The sequence below is a fragment of the Tetrao urogallus genome, assembly GCF_951394365.1.
Source record: "Tetrao urogallus genome assembly, chromosome: 7".
NCBI lineage: Eukaryota > Metazoa > Chordata > Aves > Galliformes > Phasianidae > Tetrao > Tetrao urogallus.
In genome coordinates this window covers 7,815,901-7,832,454 of record NC_136820.1, presented here as the reverse complement: position 1 = coordinate 7,832,454, position 16,554 = coordinate 7,815,901, and the positions used below count along the sequence as shown (strand labels likewise).

The 16,554-nt window shown below is 35.5% G+C and overlaps 1 protein-coding gene across 17 annotated transcripts in view; it reads right to left on the bottom strand.

The window, feature by feature from the left end:
• Positions 1 to 16,554, bottom strand: part of CLASP2 (cytoplasmic linker associated protein 2) — a gene marked incomplete at both ends in the record, with an annotated part of 129,532 nt that overhangs the window by 25,514 nt on the left and 87,464 nt on the right. For 4 of the 17 annotated variants that reach the window (XM_079537966.1, XM_079537965.1, XM_079537967.1 and 1 more), the window contains 6 exons: positions 482 to 545; positions 1,172 to 1,416; positions 4,403 to 4,509; positions 9,223 to 9,330; positions 10,269 to 10,439; positions 15,666 to 15,767. In XM_079537966.1, coding sequence (XP_079394092.1) covers positions 482 to 545; positions 1,172 to 1,416; positions 4,403 to 4,509; positions 9,223 to 9,330; positions 10,269 to 10,439; positions 15,666 to 15,767 — 797 coding nt within the window. Of the gene's footprint in view, positions 1 to 481; positions 546 to 1,171; positions 1,417 to 1,866; positions 1,891 to 4,402; positions 4,510 to 5,275; positions 5,339 to 9,222; positions 9,331 to 10,268; positions 10,440 to 12,453; positions 12,481 to 15,502; positions 15,530 to 15,665; positions 15,768 to 16,554 lie in introns of all 17 variants that reach the window. The other 13 variants (XM_079537961.1, XM_079537962.1, XM_079537955.1 and 10 more) reach the window with 8 other exon arrangements.

Genomic DNA, 16,554 nt, shown 5'->3' with positions numbered 1-16,554 from the left:
CTTATCTGTGAAACTAGAGGAAGATATCAGTAGCAATGGAAATGCAGAATACATAGCCTGGAAAATAAGTAAGCATATATTTGGCATAGTTAAGATTACGCATCTTTCATTATGACTTAAATTACTGCAGCTGGGTGTTTTGTTTGCAATTGAGGGGAAACCACTAGCTTATGCTGAAGTGACCTTTGTAAACACCACGACTTTCTACAGATTTTTGTCAATTTTGAGCACTAACTGGTAAACTAATGTATCATAACTGAAATAAACCTGCACTTTATTTCAATTATCTTGCAACAAAAGGCGCAGAATTACCTTATTCAAAGCTGCAAATTAAATGGATTCAGACCTAAGACCATTAGCTGTGTATAGAACATATTTTGGCAATTTTTACACGTGCAACTACTGCCAACGTTTTACTGAAGCTGGCCTTCTATGAACATGTTTTCAAAATTTTACTGCAGGTAAGGAAACCTAAACATACCTTACTGTGAGGATCAGCAAACATTCTTGTGAAGATTTCACACAGCCTTTTCAACTCAACACGACTGTCAAAGTGACAAAACACATTGGTCAACTCCAGTGCCAGTACTACTGGTACTGCAATGCACAGCAATCAGTGAAATCAACCCTCAGTGCTAAATCAAATAATCTAGTAAACCAATTTGAAAAAAGCACTTCCTGTAAGACATATATAAAAATGTAATAATTTTGTCTAAAATACGACTCTCAAGCTAGAAATGAATCTTTAATTCACATCTTAAAACAGCAAAAGTCACTTTAAGTTCCTATTCCTAACTATTGTAATAGAGCCAGTCATGAGAAAGACATTCTCAGAGCTAGCCATGAGCAGTTTCTTCTGAATAAAACACCTACGCTAGCATGTCATCAATACTAGATGCAACTACCTTGAGACTCCTCTGTATTATAAGCATGCTACTGATTTTAAATTCCATTTTTAAACAAAGCATTTTAAGGGACCCTTTGCACTAATAGCCAGAATGGACAGTAGATTCCTCATTCCTTCCTTCCCCATTCTTATTCTCAGACACACACACTGCTTCCCCTCTCCTCAACTTTCTGTGCTGCTTAGAACATTAGCCTCCTTTCTTACTTTCCCTGCCTTCTTTCAACTCTCAATTAAAAATATTCTTCTACTAACATGCCTTCTTACCTTAAAGTTCTCTGGTTCTTTAATAAATTTTGCAGGCCCAGAAGGCCTTCTTTTCTCTCTGACCAGTTGGAGCTAGCACAGCGATTTAGGACTTCAGCCACATCTTCTGTCTGTCTCATATACGTTGGTATGCTTCCATTCCTAGAGCTGTAGGACCTTTCTGAACAGGCACTTGATGCATCACTGTTGGCATCATCATCTGAGTACATCCCGTAAGACTCGTATCTTCTTCGCACGGGCTTCTTCTGTTGTTCAGAAACACCTCACGTTAACAGTGATTTACAAAGAAATATTATCCATTATCAGCAGAAACACCAACATTTCCAAGAACTGATGCAAGCCCTACTCCTTGCACTGACAAACGGCTCTAACCGTTCAGCAGTTCAAAGCAAGTTAATAAAAAGCTTTTTAAAATGTATGGCTCGCATAGGATTCCAAATATAAAAGCAAAGCAAATGGAAAGAAGACATACGTTTGATGAATCGTTCAGCTTAAAGTTTACTTGTAAAAATTCATAAAATTGCGTGATAGGATGACAGATTGCACTGAAAGTTAGTTATTTCACTTAACTTTATACTTGTTAAAGAATATAAGATTCAGGTCTAAAACCATATTCTCTCATTTTAACTTACTTTGCATCAAACATGTTAATATCAAAATATTAAACTACTGAAGAAGGAAAATAATTTCTATACCTTAGTCCGTATGTCTCCTAAGAGCTGATAGCAGTAAATTATTGAAAAGAAACAGAAATTGAGAACAGCAAGGTAAGGCATAGCAGCACTGTGACTACTAAACTACCTGTCTCTGGAAAACACAATCTTTTGCAAATTTGACTCAGTTCTCTCAATCTGATTAGTGTATCATGCATTACCAATAAGAAGTTTGCCAAACTTCCACTTCCAAGGACACATTACATGATGTCACATTCTGGTTGTTCACAGTTACTTGGTCAAAATCTTTCTCTCTTAACGCTATTAAAGTATGGAAGCTTCATTTAAACTTCATTTTTCCACGTGCTTCTCAATCTTGTTCTGATTAGCAGCATTTTAGAAATGAGTCTTTAATTCACATCTTAAAACAGCATTCAAATGTTCTAAATGCAACAATCAGTAGAGAAGTAAATTTGGAAAATGTCCTACTGCAAAATCCCAAACACATTAAAAAACAAAAGCAAGCCAACAAAACAAAACATAACAAAGGCCAGAGGAAAAATGCAGTTTATCCTAAAAGGACAAACACAAGCTGCTGCAAAATAACTCTGCCATTCAAACTCTGGAGCTGAACCGAGTAGTTAAAAATCCAGTTTCATTACACATTCAAATAAGCAGAAGCGACTGTTTTCCCTTTAGTTACCATCACAGTTTACACAGGGTTTTCATTTTTCTTTGCTGAATAGCTTTAATGGTATTTAAATACAAACTAGTCAATACATCATGTAATAAGCAGGCTTACTGTCAACAACACATGCACGCATATGCGTGCAAGAGAGTAAAGGAAGAGATAAAATAGCATAACAGCAAAGCAATCCATAATATTTGATTTTTATATTATGTCTGTCAGGATGTTACTGTTCTACCTTTTAAAAACACAATTCTGACAGGGGGCTTTAGTCTATGATGGAAAAAAAATGTTCATGACCAGATTGATCTGAATGGAGCCAATGGGAGCTGCATGGGAGGTGAGCAGTCTTGCTAATGCTGTAGTACTCTAATTCAGCTCTTCTCGATCCTTCCTGGTGTGTAGAATCTAGCTAAAATATACAAATTAATCTTCCTCTAGCACTTATAGAAACATCATGCTATTCTACATTCAGGTAATACAAATGAGTTTCTATGAACAAACTTTATTGCTTCAACTAAGCAGAGAACATTCAGGTCTCAAAAACAGACATCAAAGGGAGAAGCAAGAGTTTCTCCTCAATTTATTACACATATTTCAACTACATTTGTAACCAAGCTGAATTTAAATAAGCTATGAAACTGCACAAAGTAAAAGACAGACATTATGTTGCAGCCACGTGGGTTTTCTCATTATAGACAGAAACTTCTAATGTCCCATGTGCTATTTCTCTCTATTTGACATTATAAAAATCTATGATGCAGACTGAGTTTGAGTTTGCTAACAAACATTCCAGATTTCTGCCCAAAACTTTCTGCAAGTTTACAGTACCAAAAATGGTAAACACTAATGATCAACGCCACCATGACTTGTTAGGCAAGATGTCACAGATAATGCTGTCTCAGTGCCTGTGAAAGCAAACGACTTTTAAATAAATTTATCATGAAAACAGTATTAACCAAGAAGTCAATAAGCTGGCAAGACTATACAAACATGACTGACTTCTTCAGACTCTTTTTCCTTTAAAATTTTGTTTCCCTCTCTGAAACTAAATGATATTTAAGGTGCTTTCCAATGCAAATTTATCTATGATTCTAGATATATTTTTTTGTTGTTAGAAAAATAACAAGAAACTCCTTAAAGAATTTTATTAGTTATGTAATAGATATTATATATAAATAATGTTACACAAATTTTCTACAATACATGATAAAAATCTCACAATACCAGTATTTTAAATTACTTGAAGATTTCAGCTTGCTGAGACTGATGGCAGAGCAATGAAACACATGACATATGCTTTCAGTTTGGCCAACTGGGGCCCAATGGAGAAGCAGCCAAAAGACCCTTTTAAAGAACAGTTCGGTTCAGACCAAGAACAGCACGACTAGCTTAAATATCAGTGTAACATTTTAAAAATAAAAACCAAACTTACTAAACACCGCCTGTCAAACCATCAGTTTATCTCTCCAGCATTAGCCTTGCACACTGTCAAAACAACTTTAAGTGTGCCTTAAGTCCTTATTGTCCCCAGCTCTGAGAAACCTACCAACCTCAATCTGTCTAGAAGTCTGTGTAGCTGTTGTGGGATACTGCTTCTAAGTGCCTCCTGCTCAAGAGGCTCCTCCAGCTACTCCAACAGAACAGCTCAAGACTATATCCAGCCTGCCATGGAAAATGAATATTTCTCAAAAGTGGAAAATGAATATTTCTCAAAAGTTAAGAACAAAAATTCCCATGCTTTGCAGCTAAAGTAACTCAGCTTCTCTTTTTTCCACACTTACAAGTCAGTCAGACATGGAAGGACAAGTTCTTTTGCACACTTCAATGTACAGACACTAAACATTTTAGCAGTTTACATCCTACACAACACAGGCATGAGAGTCTTACCAAAGCATCTGCTACTGCCTCTTCCACGTCAGAACCCGTGTTCAGGACTCGCATAGCACTAACTGATGAGGACAGTCTACTCGACTGACTAATTCCAAAGCTGGTACCTGTTAAATCATCAACAAAAAAATGAAGAAAAAAAAAACAAAACAGACTTCAGTTGGAACAGTAACACAGAGTATTAATAATATACTCACTTAAAAAAAAAAAAAAAAAAAAAAAAAAAAAAAACCCAAGCAGAAGAAAAGCATTTGTTTAATGGTTCCAATAAATCACATAGGGGCTAAAGTATGGATGTTTTCATCCCAATATCTTTAGTGGTGTGGTGAAAGGTGCAACTGAAGTAACAACAGTAACATGAAGATTCTATTCCAGTATCACAGAGGAAAAAAAAAATAACAACAAATGAATTACTTTAACTAAAAACTCAGTAGTGCCCTTTTTGGTTTTGTTTCTTTTGTTTTGTTTTGTTTTTATTTTTGTTTTTTTTTTTTAATGTCTTCATTTTGGGTTTTTGTTTTCATTTCAAAGGAAAGCAAAAAAAAAGGGAAGGCCATAGAGACTACTGATGAAAAAACTACATGCATAAAGAATGCGCTACAAATACTGAATAAGTGGGAAACTAAAAAATCCTCTGCAAGGAAAAATAAAGTGACTGTTGTTAGGGAAGGAAAGGATTACCACTGGGGCATGAGGATGGAGACAAAATCTAGTAACACAAACATATCTATCTGGATTATTAAAACCACAGAACAGAAATTAATATAAATAGCGATTTTTACAACTGAACTATGAGGATAACCAAGTGGGTGGGTGAGAAAAAAAAATCCAGGATGACTGCACAGATGACAGCAAAGTGTACTCATCCTTCACCTGTAGCCCCATAAGCATCAGGAGCGTAGAGAGCACCAGTGGATCTGGAGTGATGTCTGGAAGCTGCAATAACAGGATCATACAAACCCTATCTATTACCATGGAATCAAAGTGCTGCAATAGTTGCTTAGATGAACAAAAGCACATTTATCAAAAAGATACAGCTTTAGCAAAGAAAATGAATACTACACAGAAGGATAAAGATTCAGACAAGTTCTCTGATTATGTAGAACAGAGAGGTTTATGTACACTGTATATTTCATGCATGATTTTTTAATTTAAAGGATTAAGAGCAGATTAAAAGCAAATATGTTCAAGTTCAAAGAAAAAAGGAAGCAGAGGTACACAGACACACACACACACACAACTAATTCACTAATACTGTTTTTCCATTGTGGTAGCTGCGATTCTACAAGTTCAAGAAGCAGAGCTCACACACCAAACAGTTTGGAAGAAAGTAACTACTGCACAAACTGTGTTAGCAGCTGACAACTGGCATTAGCTTGAGTTGTTGCCCATGTGCAGATAAGCTAGCCTTTACTTAAAATCACCACTTCACAGGTGGAAGTTAAAGTCATTCAATTGTAATTAAAAAAATTAAAGAAGTTAGTGTAATTAGCATTTCACGTTTTTATTGCTTTCTTAACAATGTACGCCGGTTACTATGGCTGAAGAAAATCCTTTGAAGTTATGGAAAGCTGGAACCAAAGATCCTTAAGGACTTCTGAATAAAAAGGAGCACCCTCTTTTTTTCTGACGCTTCTATAAAAAAATGGTCTTTCAGAGATTCTAGAACAGTTGGCCTACACAATACTGCTAGTATTTTCTTTCTTATATCAAGCAACATTGATGTTTTTAACTAGTCAGTTTCCTTCTGCTTCTGCTTTCCTTCTGTTCTCTTAATGCAGAATTTTACAATCACGTAACTGAAACTGGCTTTCAAGTCTAACCAAAGTGACCTGCATCCCAGACATAATACCACAATTTAATAAAGAACTGAAAATGCAAATATTTTACACCTGCTAGATACATAAAGCAGTAAAAATAGAAACCAGGAATTAAATGAATGAATCGCTGTTTATTCTGATTATCATACACAATCTAAGAGCCTGGTCTGAACTGAGCAATTCCAACACAGATCAAATCACAGCTGAGGAAGAACATACCATTTAACCTGAGTCAACCTCAAAATGATCCTGAGCACTGCAAAGACCCCAGAAACAACACTGTTTTTTCCCTTTTCTCTGCTTTTTACAGAGGTACAGCAAAGTATTTTATACCAAGTGAAATCTGCATGAAAATGTTTAGTTAGGTAGCTTTATTGAGAAAATAATACTTTATGGAATACCTGACTCTTCAGAACACACATCTCAGTATGGAAAAGGAGACAGAACATGTCAAAACATGTGCATCAAGAGTAATATAAATGGAAGTAGATGCAACAGTGGAGTAAACCTTTTCATTATTTTCCACCAACAAGCCCTGAAAACTAAAGGTAAACTTAAGCCATATAATTCAGGATGATCCTGTCTCCATATACGTTTGAATTATGCTGGAAATTTTCTAGGACAGTGAAAGGAGGCACCATTTTAGATCAAATGCATCTCGTTTCAAAAAATATTTTCAAGAATATTTTTTGTACCCTTTGAACAGCAGAAGTAACGTATTTACTTATCAATAATTAAAATGAAGAAAGATAAGATTAATCAAAATAAGAACAATTTTGGAAGGACTCAAAATAGCAATGTGTTTCTTGACTACAGTATGAAAATTACACTGGCTTGCTGTTTAATATCAGCTGCATGTAAGAGAAAAATTGTCCCTTCCACACTAGCTACCAATCTCCTGCTGCTCAGTGGCTGTTCTCTCTCCCTTTGTGGTCTCACATTAAGATGAGGCTACGGAAGCACTTCACACAGAGAAGCAACTATAAAACAAGTGTGCCAGTTTACCTGAATGGTTTAGCACTGCCATTAAGCAAAACTTCCTCTGCTAAACACCAGATAACACAAACATTTCCTCCCTTCCCCAAGACCATGTGTAACTATTTCTAGTTACAGATACAGAGACTGATTTGTCTTCTAATTCTATCCTTGAAAAACATTATTATTTTTTTAATAGAAATCAACAACATCTCATAAGACAAAGCTGTTCTAACAAAATACTGAATGACATTTAAAATTCGCAAGTAGAAGGATTTCAGGTTTCTTTCAGATATAGTTGCTTGTTTGTTTTTAATTCTAACTGCCATACTTGCTACTTTGCATTCCCTGTGCTACCAGTCATTCAACCTATTGTATTTGTACAGGTATTTGTTCTGAAATCTAATACAAAAATTAAACTCCATCTATAGACATAAAATCTAAAGTAGCATCTGGTCCAATGATCCACTAAATAACATTATTATTGTATTAGTTTAACAAAGATTCATATATATATTCAATTAACAGCACTGATTAAAAAAATCAAATGTAAATCAGATCTTACAGGCATGCAATTCAATTCAAGGCATAGGGCAGCAAAAGCAGCACAAAAAGAACTGGAAAAATCTCATTTTTAGGAGAAAAGATGTGTGTATGCTACAATACAGTCCACCTATGTGTTTTAGTAAGAGAGACGGGTTTATTACTGGATTCTGCATCATGTCTACTTTTAATTGAGTTTCCCAATTAAACAGCATCTGTGTAGATTAGTATTAGTTACTGAAACAGCTTTCATTCAATTAATCCACACTTCCTCAATAAAAACCATGGCTGACAGGAAGCACACTGCCTTAATAGACTGTAACAGACTTCCAGTGCTAATTAGCAGTACAGTCAGGTGCTTCATCTGAGAGAGAAACCAGAGATTTTCTATATTCAGGATAGGCTTCATGGCTAAAATCACATCGCCTTAAACTGCAAACTACAAAATTCACTGGTCAGTCAGTCAGTCTTACAGAGTTTTGTACTGCTGAAAAAATAGAAATCCAGCATGTAAGATACTTTCATCAGCATTTGAAACCAAGTTTGTAGCAACCTTGATAAGGATACAAGAAGTTTCCCTAATCCATAGCATGTTAAAGTAATTACAAGCAAACTTCCCTATTCCTTATTCACTTCTCAGAAACACAAACCAGCTTGACATTTATACAAAATCATCTAAGTGTTAGGACAACAAACCAAAATACTCAGTGAAAACAAAACTTACAGCAACTCTAGGAAGGAGGACTGAAAGTGGTTACGCTATGTGTGTGAATGTTAAAGTTTTCAACTTCTTTCCTATGTAAAAACACAGTTCAATTACTTCTCTGCTCCATAATCACTTTTTCTACTCTGATTAAAAATAAACTACAAAACTGTACTTTGGTTCATGTACTAGGATAAGGACTCTGCTACCTGCCCTGTTCATCTGTAGCAAACTGAAGGCAGCCTACAACACAGTTACTCCTCTGTAGCAGTTCCTTATCTGTACCACTGCATTACTCCCTTTACTGGCACAGAGTACTCTGATGACAGGATAGGTAAGAACAAAATCGGCTTCATTTCACATATTAACAGATTCTAGCTGATGTAGGGAAAGGTGGAGAATGACAGACAAGCTATATTTTACTTGTTCAAATGGATTAACTGTTTCTAAGCAATGAATACTCTAACAAAGATCAACAAGTAATTTCAAAAACCCTCCAAAAGCAGAATCACCCTTCAAACAACAACAAACAACTAGGTGCAATGAATCACACTAAAGCTCCTAAATGTTAAGGTAAGGCTAACACTAGCAGAGTGTTTTTGATGTGTGCAACCCATTCACACGTTGGTCAATTTTCCATCCAAGTAAATGGTGAGTGAGCCAAGGAAGGGAAAATAACGGTGGCCTGCTACAAGCTACATGGAGGAGGCATGGATTCGTTAGGTGCAAATAATGAAGGGCAAAGACAGCCATGCACAACAAGGGCTCTGAGTACTTACCAAGGGGTGGAAAAGAGCGGACAGGGCTCGTGTCCCTGCTACTTTCACGGCTGGCCTCCCGACTGCACCCCTGACTCACACTAGGCCGAGGAATGCGGCTGCCTCGTGCTAGTATGATTCAGGGTACAGACAAACAGCAGCACAGAAGGGAGAAGACATAAGAAAAGTTGCAGTTTTAATGATATTCTGCTTTGCAGTAAGATCAAAGATGTATTTCTACGAAAAGACACTGATGATTATGTTGTATTTTAAGTTTTAACTGATTCCACACACTTTCTTGATTGTGCTAGAATACACTAAATGTAGTCAGTTCAGTGGAACTACTTTTTTGGACAGCTAACAAAGTTGATTTACCAACTCTTCACAGAATGGTTGAAAAAACTCTTGAAAAAGATCAGGCTGAACAAGCAATAAAAAAAATATTCATTCAAAATTTGTGATCACGCTCTAGGTAATCTATTCAACAGTAACAGAAATGAAAAATTAAGCTTTCACAAGAAGGAAAATATAAAGACCATACTGCTAGGACATAAATTAAAAACACAAAATAAAGAAGATGAAGAACTGCAGCAATACCTATTGAAAAACACTGTTTGATTTCAGTACAATCAAGTGTAATCAGCTTATACTGTGAGGCACAGGAAGCATGACATTCATTTTTGTATCGCAGAAATATATATACACACACACATATCCAGAGGACACAGAAGTAATAAAGAAAACCTTCTTACAATGGTAGCACTTTCATTTAATGGATGTGGTAGTTTGGAGGGTGAGAATAAGACAAGAGTGAAAGAGGGAAGGAAGAAATGGAGAAGAAAAGAACAACTACTGCATTTTCAGAGCAAAAAAGCTATCCACTTTGAGTTAGAAGATCTGTCTAGTTTATCAATTCCTAGTGTCAGCATCCAGGTACATTTTAGATTTTTATTTATATGCATTCTAATTTTTACCATCCACCTGTAATGTAAATGCAAGGAATAGTTAGCCAGCACATGACATAAAATCGTCTGTAAAGAAATCAACAATTCACTATCGATTCTTACCTACTGACAATCTAGAAGGACTAGCTTCTCTACTGCATCCCTGACTTCTTGGGATTTTGCTTCGTTTCTGTGCAGCTGCAGGGTTCACTAACACTCTCTGAACCCCTGTGTTCATAGTGGAAAGTGTAGTTGTTGTCAAAACTCTTCCAGGAGATCCAGATCTACTGCCAGCTGAAGGCAAAATGAAGGAATGTAAGTAACAGCACATAAAGATGAACAACCAAGGTTTTAAAAAATGCTTAAAAACAGCAGGAAACTGGTGGTAGATTGAAATGGTCTGGAAAAACATACATGGTAAAAATGTGAAATTCAAAGCACTGGTACAAGTTCTTAAGGAACCACACAGCAGGCAGATACAGTTATCAGCACAAGGAAGCGCTTGGTGTGGCACTGAGCACTAGGTATGCTCAAGAAACCACAAACTGCATTTCCCATTTTCATCATCAGTTTGGACATCCCTGACACGAACACTGGCCTGTTCTTTCAAATTTCACTGTGTCATTAATCATGTTTTCTATAGTTATGTTAATAAAACAATTTTTAAAAGAACAGCTAGGAAGCTGAAGTGAGCAACTATAAACCAGTGATTCTATCATTATCCCAGCTCTTCTAATGCCACCAATGTTATTATAGAACAAGATCATCATTTTCCTAACATACAAACTCTTCTTACATGCTCCTTAAAGCACAGGTTCTTCAAACTTAGAGGAGTTAAATAAAATGCCACTGAAAACAATTCAAATATTCACATCCTTTGCTGAGGAGATTAGTCCACAAATTTAAAAGCTTTAAACAAGGTTAAAAAGAACTGATCAGGACATTCTATTTAAACACCCTGTATCTTTTATTAACAGTTTACAGTACTATTGTATACTCTGAATTACACTGGAACTGTTCATTTCAGCACAGCATACCCAATACAAGAAACTTGTCAATGGTCCCTGATGTGGATCCATCCTTTGACATCGCTCTTAGAGCACATGTCAGTTCTATGCCCTAACAAACAATCCACTCTTGTTTTACAACTTTATGTATCGACTGGTGGTAAATTTATTTGTATTTCAAGCTGCGGAATTGAACAATTCTGACCAAAGACATGGCAAAACACAATTTAAACCAAAGGTTAATTATGTGCAGATAAGAATATTCCACTAATCTTTTAAAAATAACCACGTAACCATATGACTTCACCTATGCTATCAAATCTATGACCTTAACATGCAACAGCTTAACTAAGTTTCATGGGATGCTTCTTATGAGGTATACTTTATTAAAAAAAAATGAATTTAATAAAGCTTGACTGTATGGGAAAAGAAACAAAATCCCAAACAAAACAAAATGTAGGCTAGGTGAAGGGAGAAAACAAAAAATATATACCATGCATATACCTTCAGGTTCATTGTTTGAATTCAAACTTGAAATGGTTATTTAGCAAAATGCCCTTTTCCAAACTATGGACCTATTCAGCAGAAATGATAAATAAATTTTAAACAGCCTAGAAAAAAATAAGCATAGCTTCTATAATCGGGGGGAGTGTAGGGAAGGAAAAAGAATAGGCAAGTTGATAAAACTGCTGTGGTCTGCAGAAGTTAAGGGTTTGTCAGTTTCTCCATGTTGGGGTAATTCAACTTATGCCTGATGCTACTATTCTGCACTCCCACTTTCCAGTATTTCCAACCCAGATGCTGGAAAAACCTTTCACTGTCCCCGAGATTTTTAGACTATTTTCTACAATACATCAGAAATTGAAGAACTTCACTTCTCCTCAAAATACACAGGAGGAATATAACCTCTCATTATTCTAGCTTATTTTTAAGATCTTTTTGTCTGACCTGCAGAGCATACCACTATAGCCTAAATAAACCAAACCCAGTGTAATATCCTGAAAACGTTATTTTAAGAGCAACATCACTGTCATGATGCTCTTAACACCACCATCAGCATCAGATCTAAACACCGAAAGCTAGACGATTAATTAAAAAAGGGGCAATTACTAAAACAGTATTCTAAACTGACAAAACCCTCCCGGTTCTGCTGCCTTCTGAGTAACAGTTGCATCATGGGAGTCAAGTGCAGCATGTGCAAAAAAGCAAGCCAGAATTTCTGCTGAATAGGGGCCTTAAAATGAGGTGTGTAAAACAGGTGATCAAACAATGATGTATACACAAATTCTGTAGACTCTTACCACCAATGGGGTTAGCAGACTGTGATCCTGAACAAGTGTAAAGGCAGGATTGGGGTGGGGGTTTATAGTCCATGAAGAGGGAGGGAGCAGAGCAGATTTAAAAATGGATGGCAAACGGAAATAAGAAAGCTTTAGTCATTTCACACAGGAAAAAAAGCCACAAGGGGGTTATGCTAAAGCAGTGCTTTTAAGTAGCTTCCACGATTGAAGAACTAAGTTCAAATGCCATGTACAAAGCAGATGAAGCAAAGCTGCACAAGCAAATTACAATTCTTCAGCTTTCTAATCAACAACTGGGTAACACTGAAGAATTAATTTCAATTAAACATGAAACTGTAGCTTTCAAATTACTTTAAAAAAATACTAGGTTGCCAAAACAACTTCAAAATTTCAACAGCTGAACAAAAATTACACACAAGGCCAAAACATATTTTTGTTCAAGACAGACAGTAAAGGAACTGAGCTGCAAGTGCGGTGGATGACCAAAAAAAAAGCAAACAACTTTCACAATGGCACATTTGAAAAGACTTGCATGTAATTTAGGGTTTTCCTCTTTCTCAATTCATATGAAGTGTAGCAGTAAGAATTTGTTTCCATTCAAAAATTTTATTCTTTCTCTGAATGAAGACTAATTTAATTTTAGCATATTAACTGACAACCAAATAGAAAGGGACAGGAAGAAACTGAGCAATTTTTTCCATGGATAAAGTAATGGGATGCAGGTTGTATAGTTATTTACTTTAGGAAACAACTTAATAATTGAGGTAAGTGGAGGAGTAAAGCCCTTCTAAAACCCTAAAAAGCATCATTTGTAAAAGCATTCAGATCTGCAAGTCTTTCACACAATGAGCTTCGAACAAAAATACTGAATAGCTTTAAACCTAAATTTACAAAAGCATCTGTGTTACAGTCTTTTTTTGTTGTTAAGAAATATTAAGCTTAAATCTAATATAAGTTATTTCCCTGCCACAAGTGAGGAAACTAAACCAGCCCCAGGTAGGGAAACATCAAGAATCTCGCTCCATGCAACGCTGTGAAAATTTTTATTTATATAAAGAAGCATCACCTAAACAGCAGGTATACACTGCCTGACAGCTCTCCTTCACCTTATGTCTGCCCTGTTTACCTTCTTTAAAGTGTATCAGAATTCTTGTTCTCCCCAACTTACAGGTTATAATGAGCTAACTGAAAGCATCAGTTCTGAACAGATGTAGTGATGAAAGGCACTGAAGATGCATTCTTATATTTAATTTTTACACATTATCACAAGTAAACACATCTAGTTATTTCAATATCTATTCAGCTCATCTCTTTTTATATTGATACAGTAAAAAAAAAAAAGAATTCTCTTGCAAAAAAACTGTCATCATCTGCAAAAATCAAACTGTACAAGCTTCAGTTTGTTTCCTTGGATTTGTAGTCACTTATGTGTGACGTGATGTTTATCATCAGAAAAGTCATAGATCACTACTTAAATTTTGAATTCCCCTCCCTCCAGTTTATTTTTAAGAATTTATTGCATTTCTTCAAAGACAGATCAGCTCCTTCCAAGTATCAGTGGAAAGATACAGATATTGCTCACTGCTCTTACTAAAGTAGTTTTTAGGTCATTTGCTGTCCCTACTTTGCCCTTAAAGTATTAATCCAAAAATTCCTTGCTTATGATAGAGTTTAGTTGACAATGGAAACATAGAACAAGTTTTGCACAACTTCCGTCACAGCCAATAACTAAGCTTAGCTTTCAACCACAAGTAATCATGGGACCAGATAACTACCCATGAAAAGTTCACTTAAGAGCATTTCTGTTATTTATTTCATTATTTTTTATTTATTTGCACAGTGTTGGTTTTTGGGTTTTTTTTAGAATTTTAATCCACAAAACCTGAAATTACTGGATCAAATTTGATCCAACTATGTCTGATGGAAAATGAATTCTACAGAGTAGAATGGAACTGGAAGTGCTCAATTAGCAAAATAAACAAAATTTTTTCTACTTTTTTAACCTTTAAAATTCTAGTTAGGAGAAATGCAGTCATCACTACGAAGAAAATAAACATTTCTGCCATAAACCATAGAATTAAAGAATTTTACTGAAAGTAGATAAAGTTAGTCAGAAGAATAATTATTACAATGGCCCATTGAAACTCTACGCTACTTATTAGCTTTGTAATATGAAATCTGTCAAACTATAGCCTTGGTTAATTTATTTACATTAATTTTATCATTCATGTCTGTTCCTTTCATTAATTTAATTAAATTCAATTTAATTAAAAGACGTTTAATGCATTTCACTAGACGAGACAAAGCTGAAAGCCTGGAAACAATATAGGTATGTTTTTAGAAGAAGTTGGCTGTAGGCATCAGGTAACAAACAAACTGCCATAGGTCTGCTGGTGTCAAAGAAGGCGAGATAGAGTCAGGTCTCTAATTAATGACAGGCAGCTCAACTAGATGAGAAATTCTCCATTTGCTTTTGTTTATGAGCACACAAGAAAATTACTGGGGATCAGCTAGCGTACAGCAAATTTATTCTTTACAACTCCAGGTTTCAGCATAAGCTACAGAACAGACTATCTGCTTAGCGTGTAGTGTTTTTTGTTCCAAAGAGATAAGAAAAGGGAAGGTAATGTCTGTAACACAAAAAAGGAGTAAATATTCAAGGACCAACATAGCCGCCTAGCTTAAAATGAAATCTGCTCTTTCTGGCTGAAGATATGAGACTTTCTGAAAAATGAAACACTAATTTTTCAGGTTAACACTGAAGACACCATTCAGCCTACACATTTTTCTGAGTTATTTCTCCATGTATTACATATAATAGACACAGATATTTTACTGGTGTTGTGTGTTAAGGATTTGGGGAGGAGGGGGAGAGAAGAATGTTGAAGGGTTATAGTTGAAGAAAGAATTTAAGGGTAGGGTTTGCTTCTTTTTACATGATCTAATTGAACTGACAAACTAAGACCTAGCCTACTATTTTGCCCAGAGAAAAACAACATGAATTAGAAAAGCATGCAAATACCACTGACCCAAAACACTGAAAAAATACCTTCATTTTTCTCTGGCGATGATGAACCTAAGGCACAGAACAACAACTCAGTATGTAGCTTGGTTTTTTTTAAATTAACTTTGACTGTAGCCATTTGTCAATGAACGTTTGCTAAAGCATTTGGCCTTTTATCAGGTTTATCTGAGAAACAGCAAATACATACGCTGAGACTGAGAGACCACTTTGGTTCTACTCCGTCCTCTGGAATCTGTTTTAGAATTTCCAATACCAACAGAAGGTGTTGAAAGCTTTGTTCGTATACGACCTATAACAGAAAAGTTGCATTAAGTTAGTTTTTCACAGCAAAGTAGAAAGTAAAGCATTAGTGGCATTTACTAGTATGTTCTTAAATTTCTGTACATAAAAACAAAGCACAATGTAAAAGGTGAAAATTCACTGGGATAATTAGTAGAAATTTGACCATATTTTAAGGACTTAATAATTGAGGGTTCAGAAGACTTCTCTGATGCTACATGCCTCAGTAAATTATTTGCATGTTACATTTAAACGCCCTGAACTAGTTAGTTCTTGCTTCCTACATGAATATGTTGATCACATTACAAAAAGGGAAATTTATTCAATATATAACAGGCAATGCAGCTGCTAATATTGCAGATTTGGTCTGTTCATTAGTACCTGTGTTTATAATTTTAGTTTCACAGTCACAAAACTACAAAACTAGCCGTGTTCAACTTCTGAATAGGGTTCTGAGATTTCTTCCTAAATTCTGTGTTCTTTTAAGAAACGTGAAAACTATCTTCCCTATTACTGTACTGTTTTCCTGACCATGGTAAAATAGACTTCTATACGATTTACAGCAATTAGTATTAATAATATTAAGTAAATTTAAGTCTCAGTGTCAGCACGATATAAAAAAATACTATTCCTCTCAGCAGACAGAAGAACTGACAATTCCAAAACAACAGAAATCACTTCTTTCTAGAATGCCAGAGGTTGAAGTTTTTTGCACTATTAGCCATGTCCCTCATAAATGTTCAAAGAACAATGAAATTACCAAGGAACACAGAGGGAAAAAAAAACAACACCCAAAA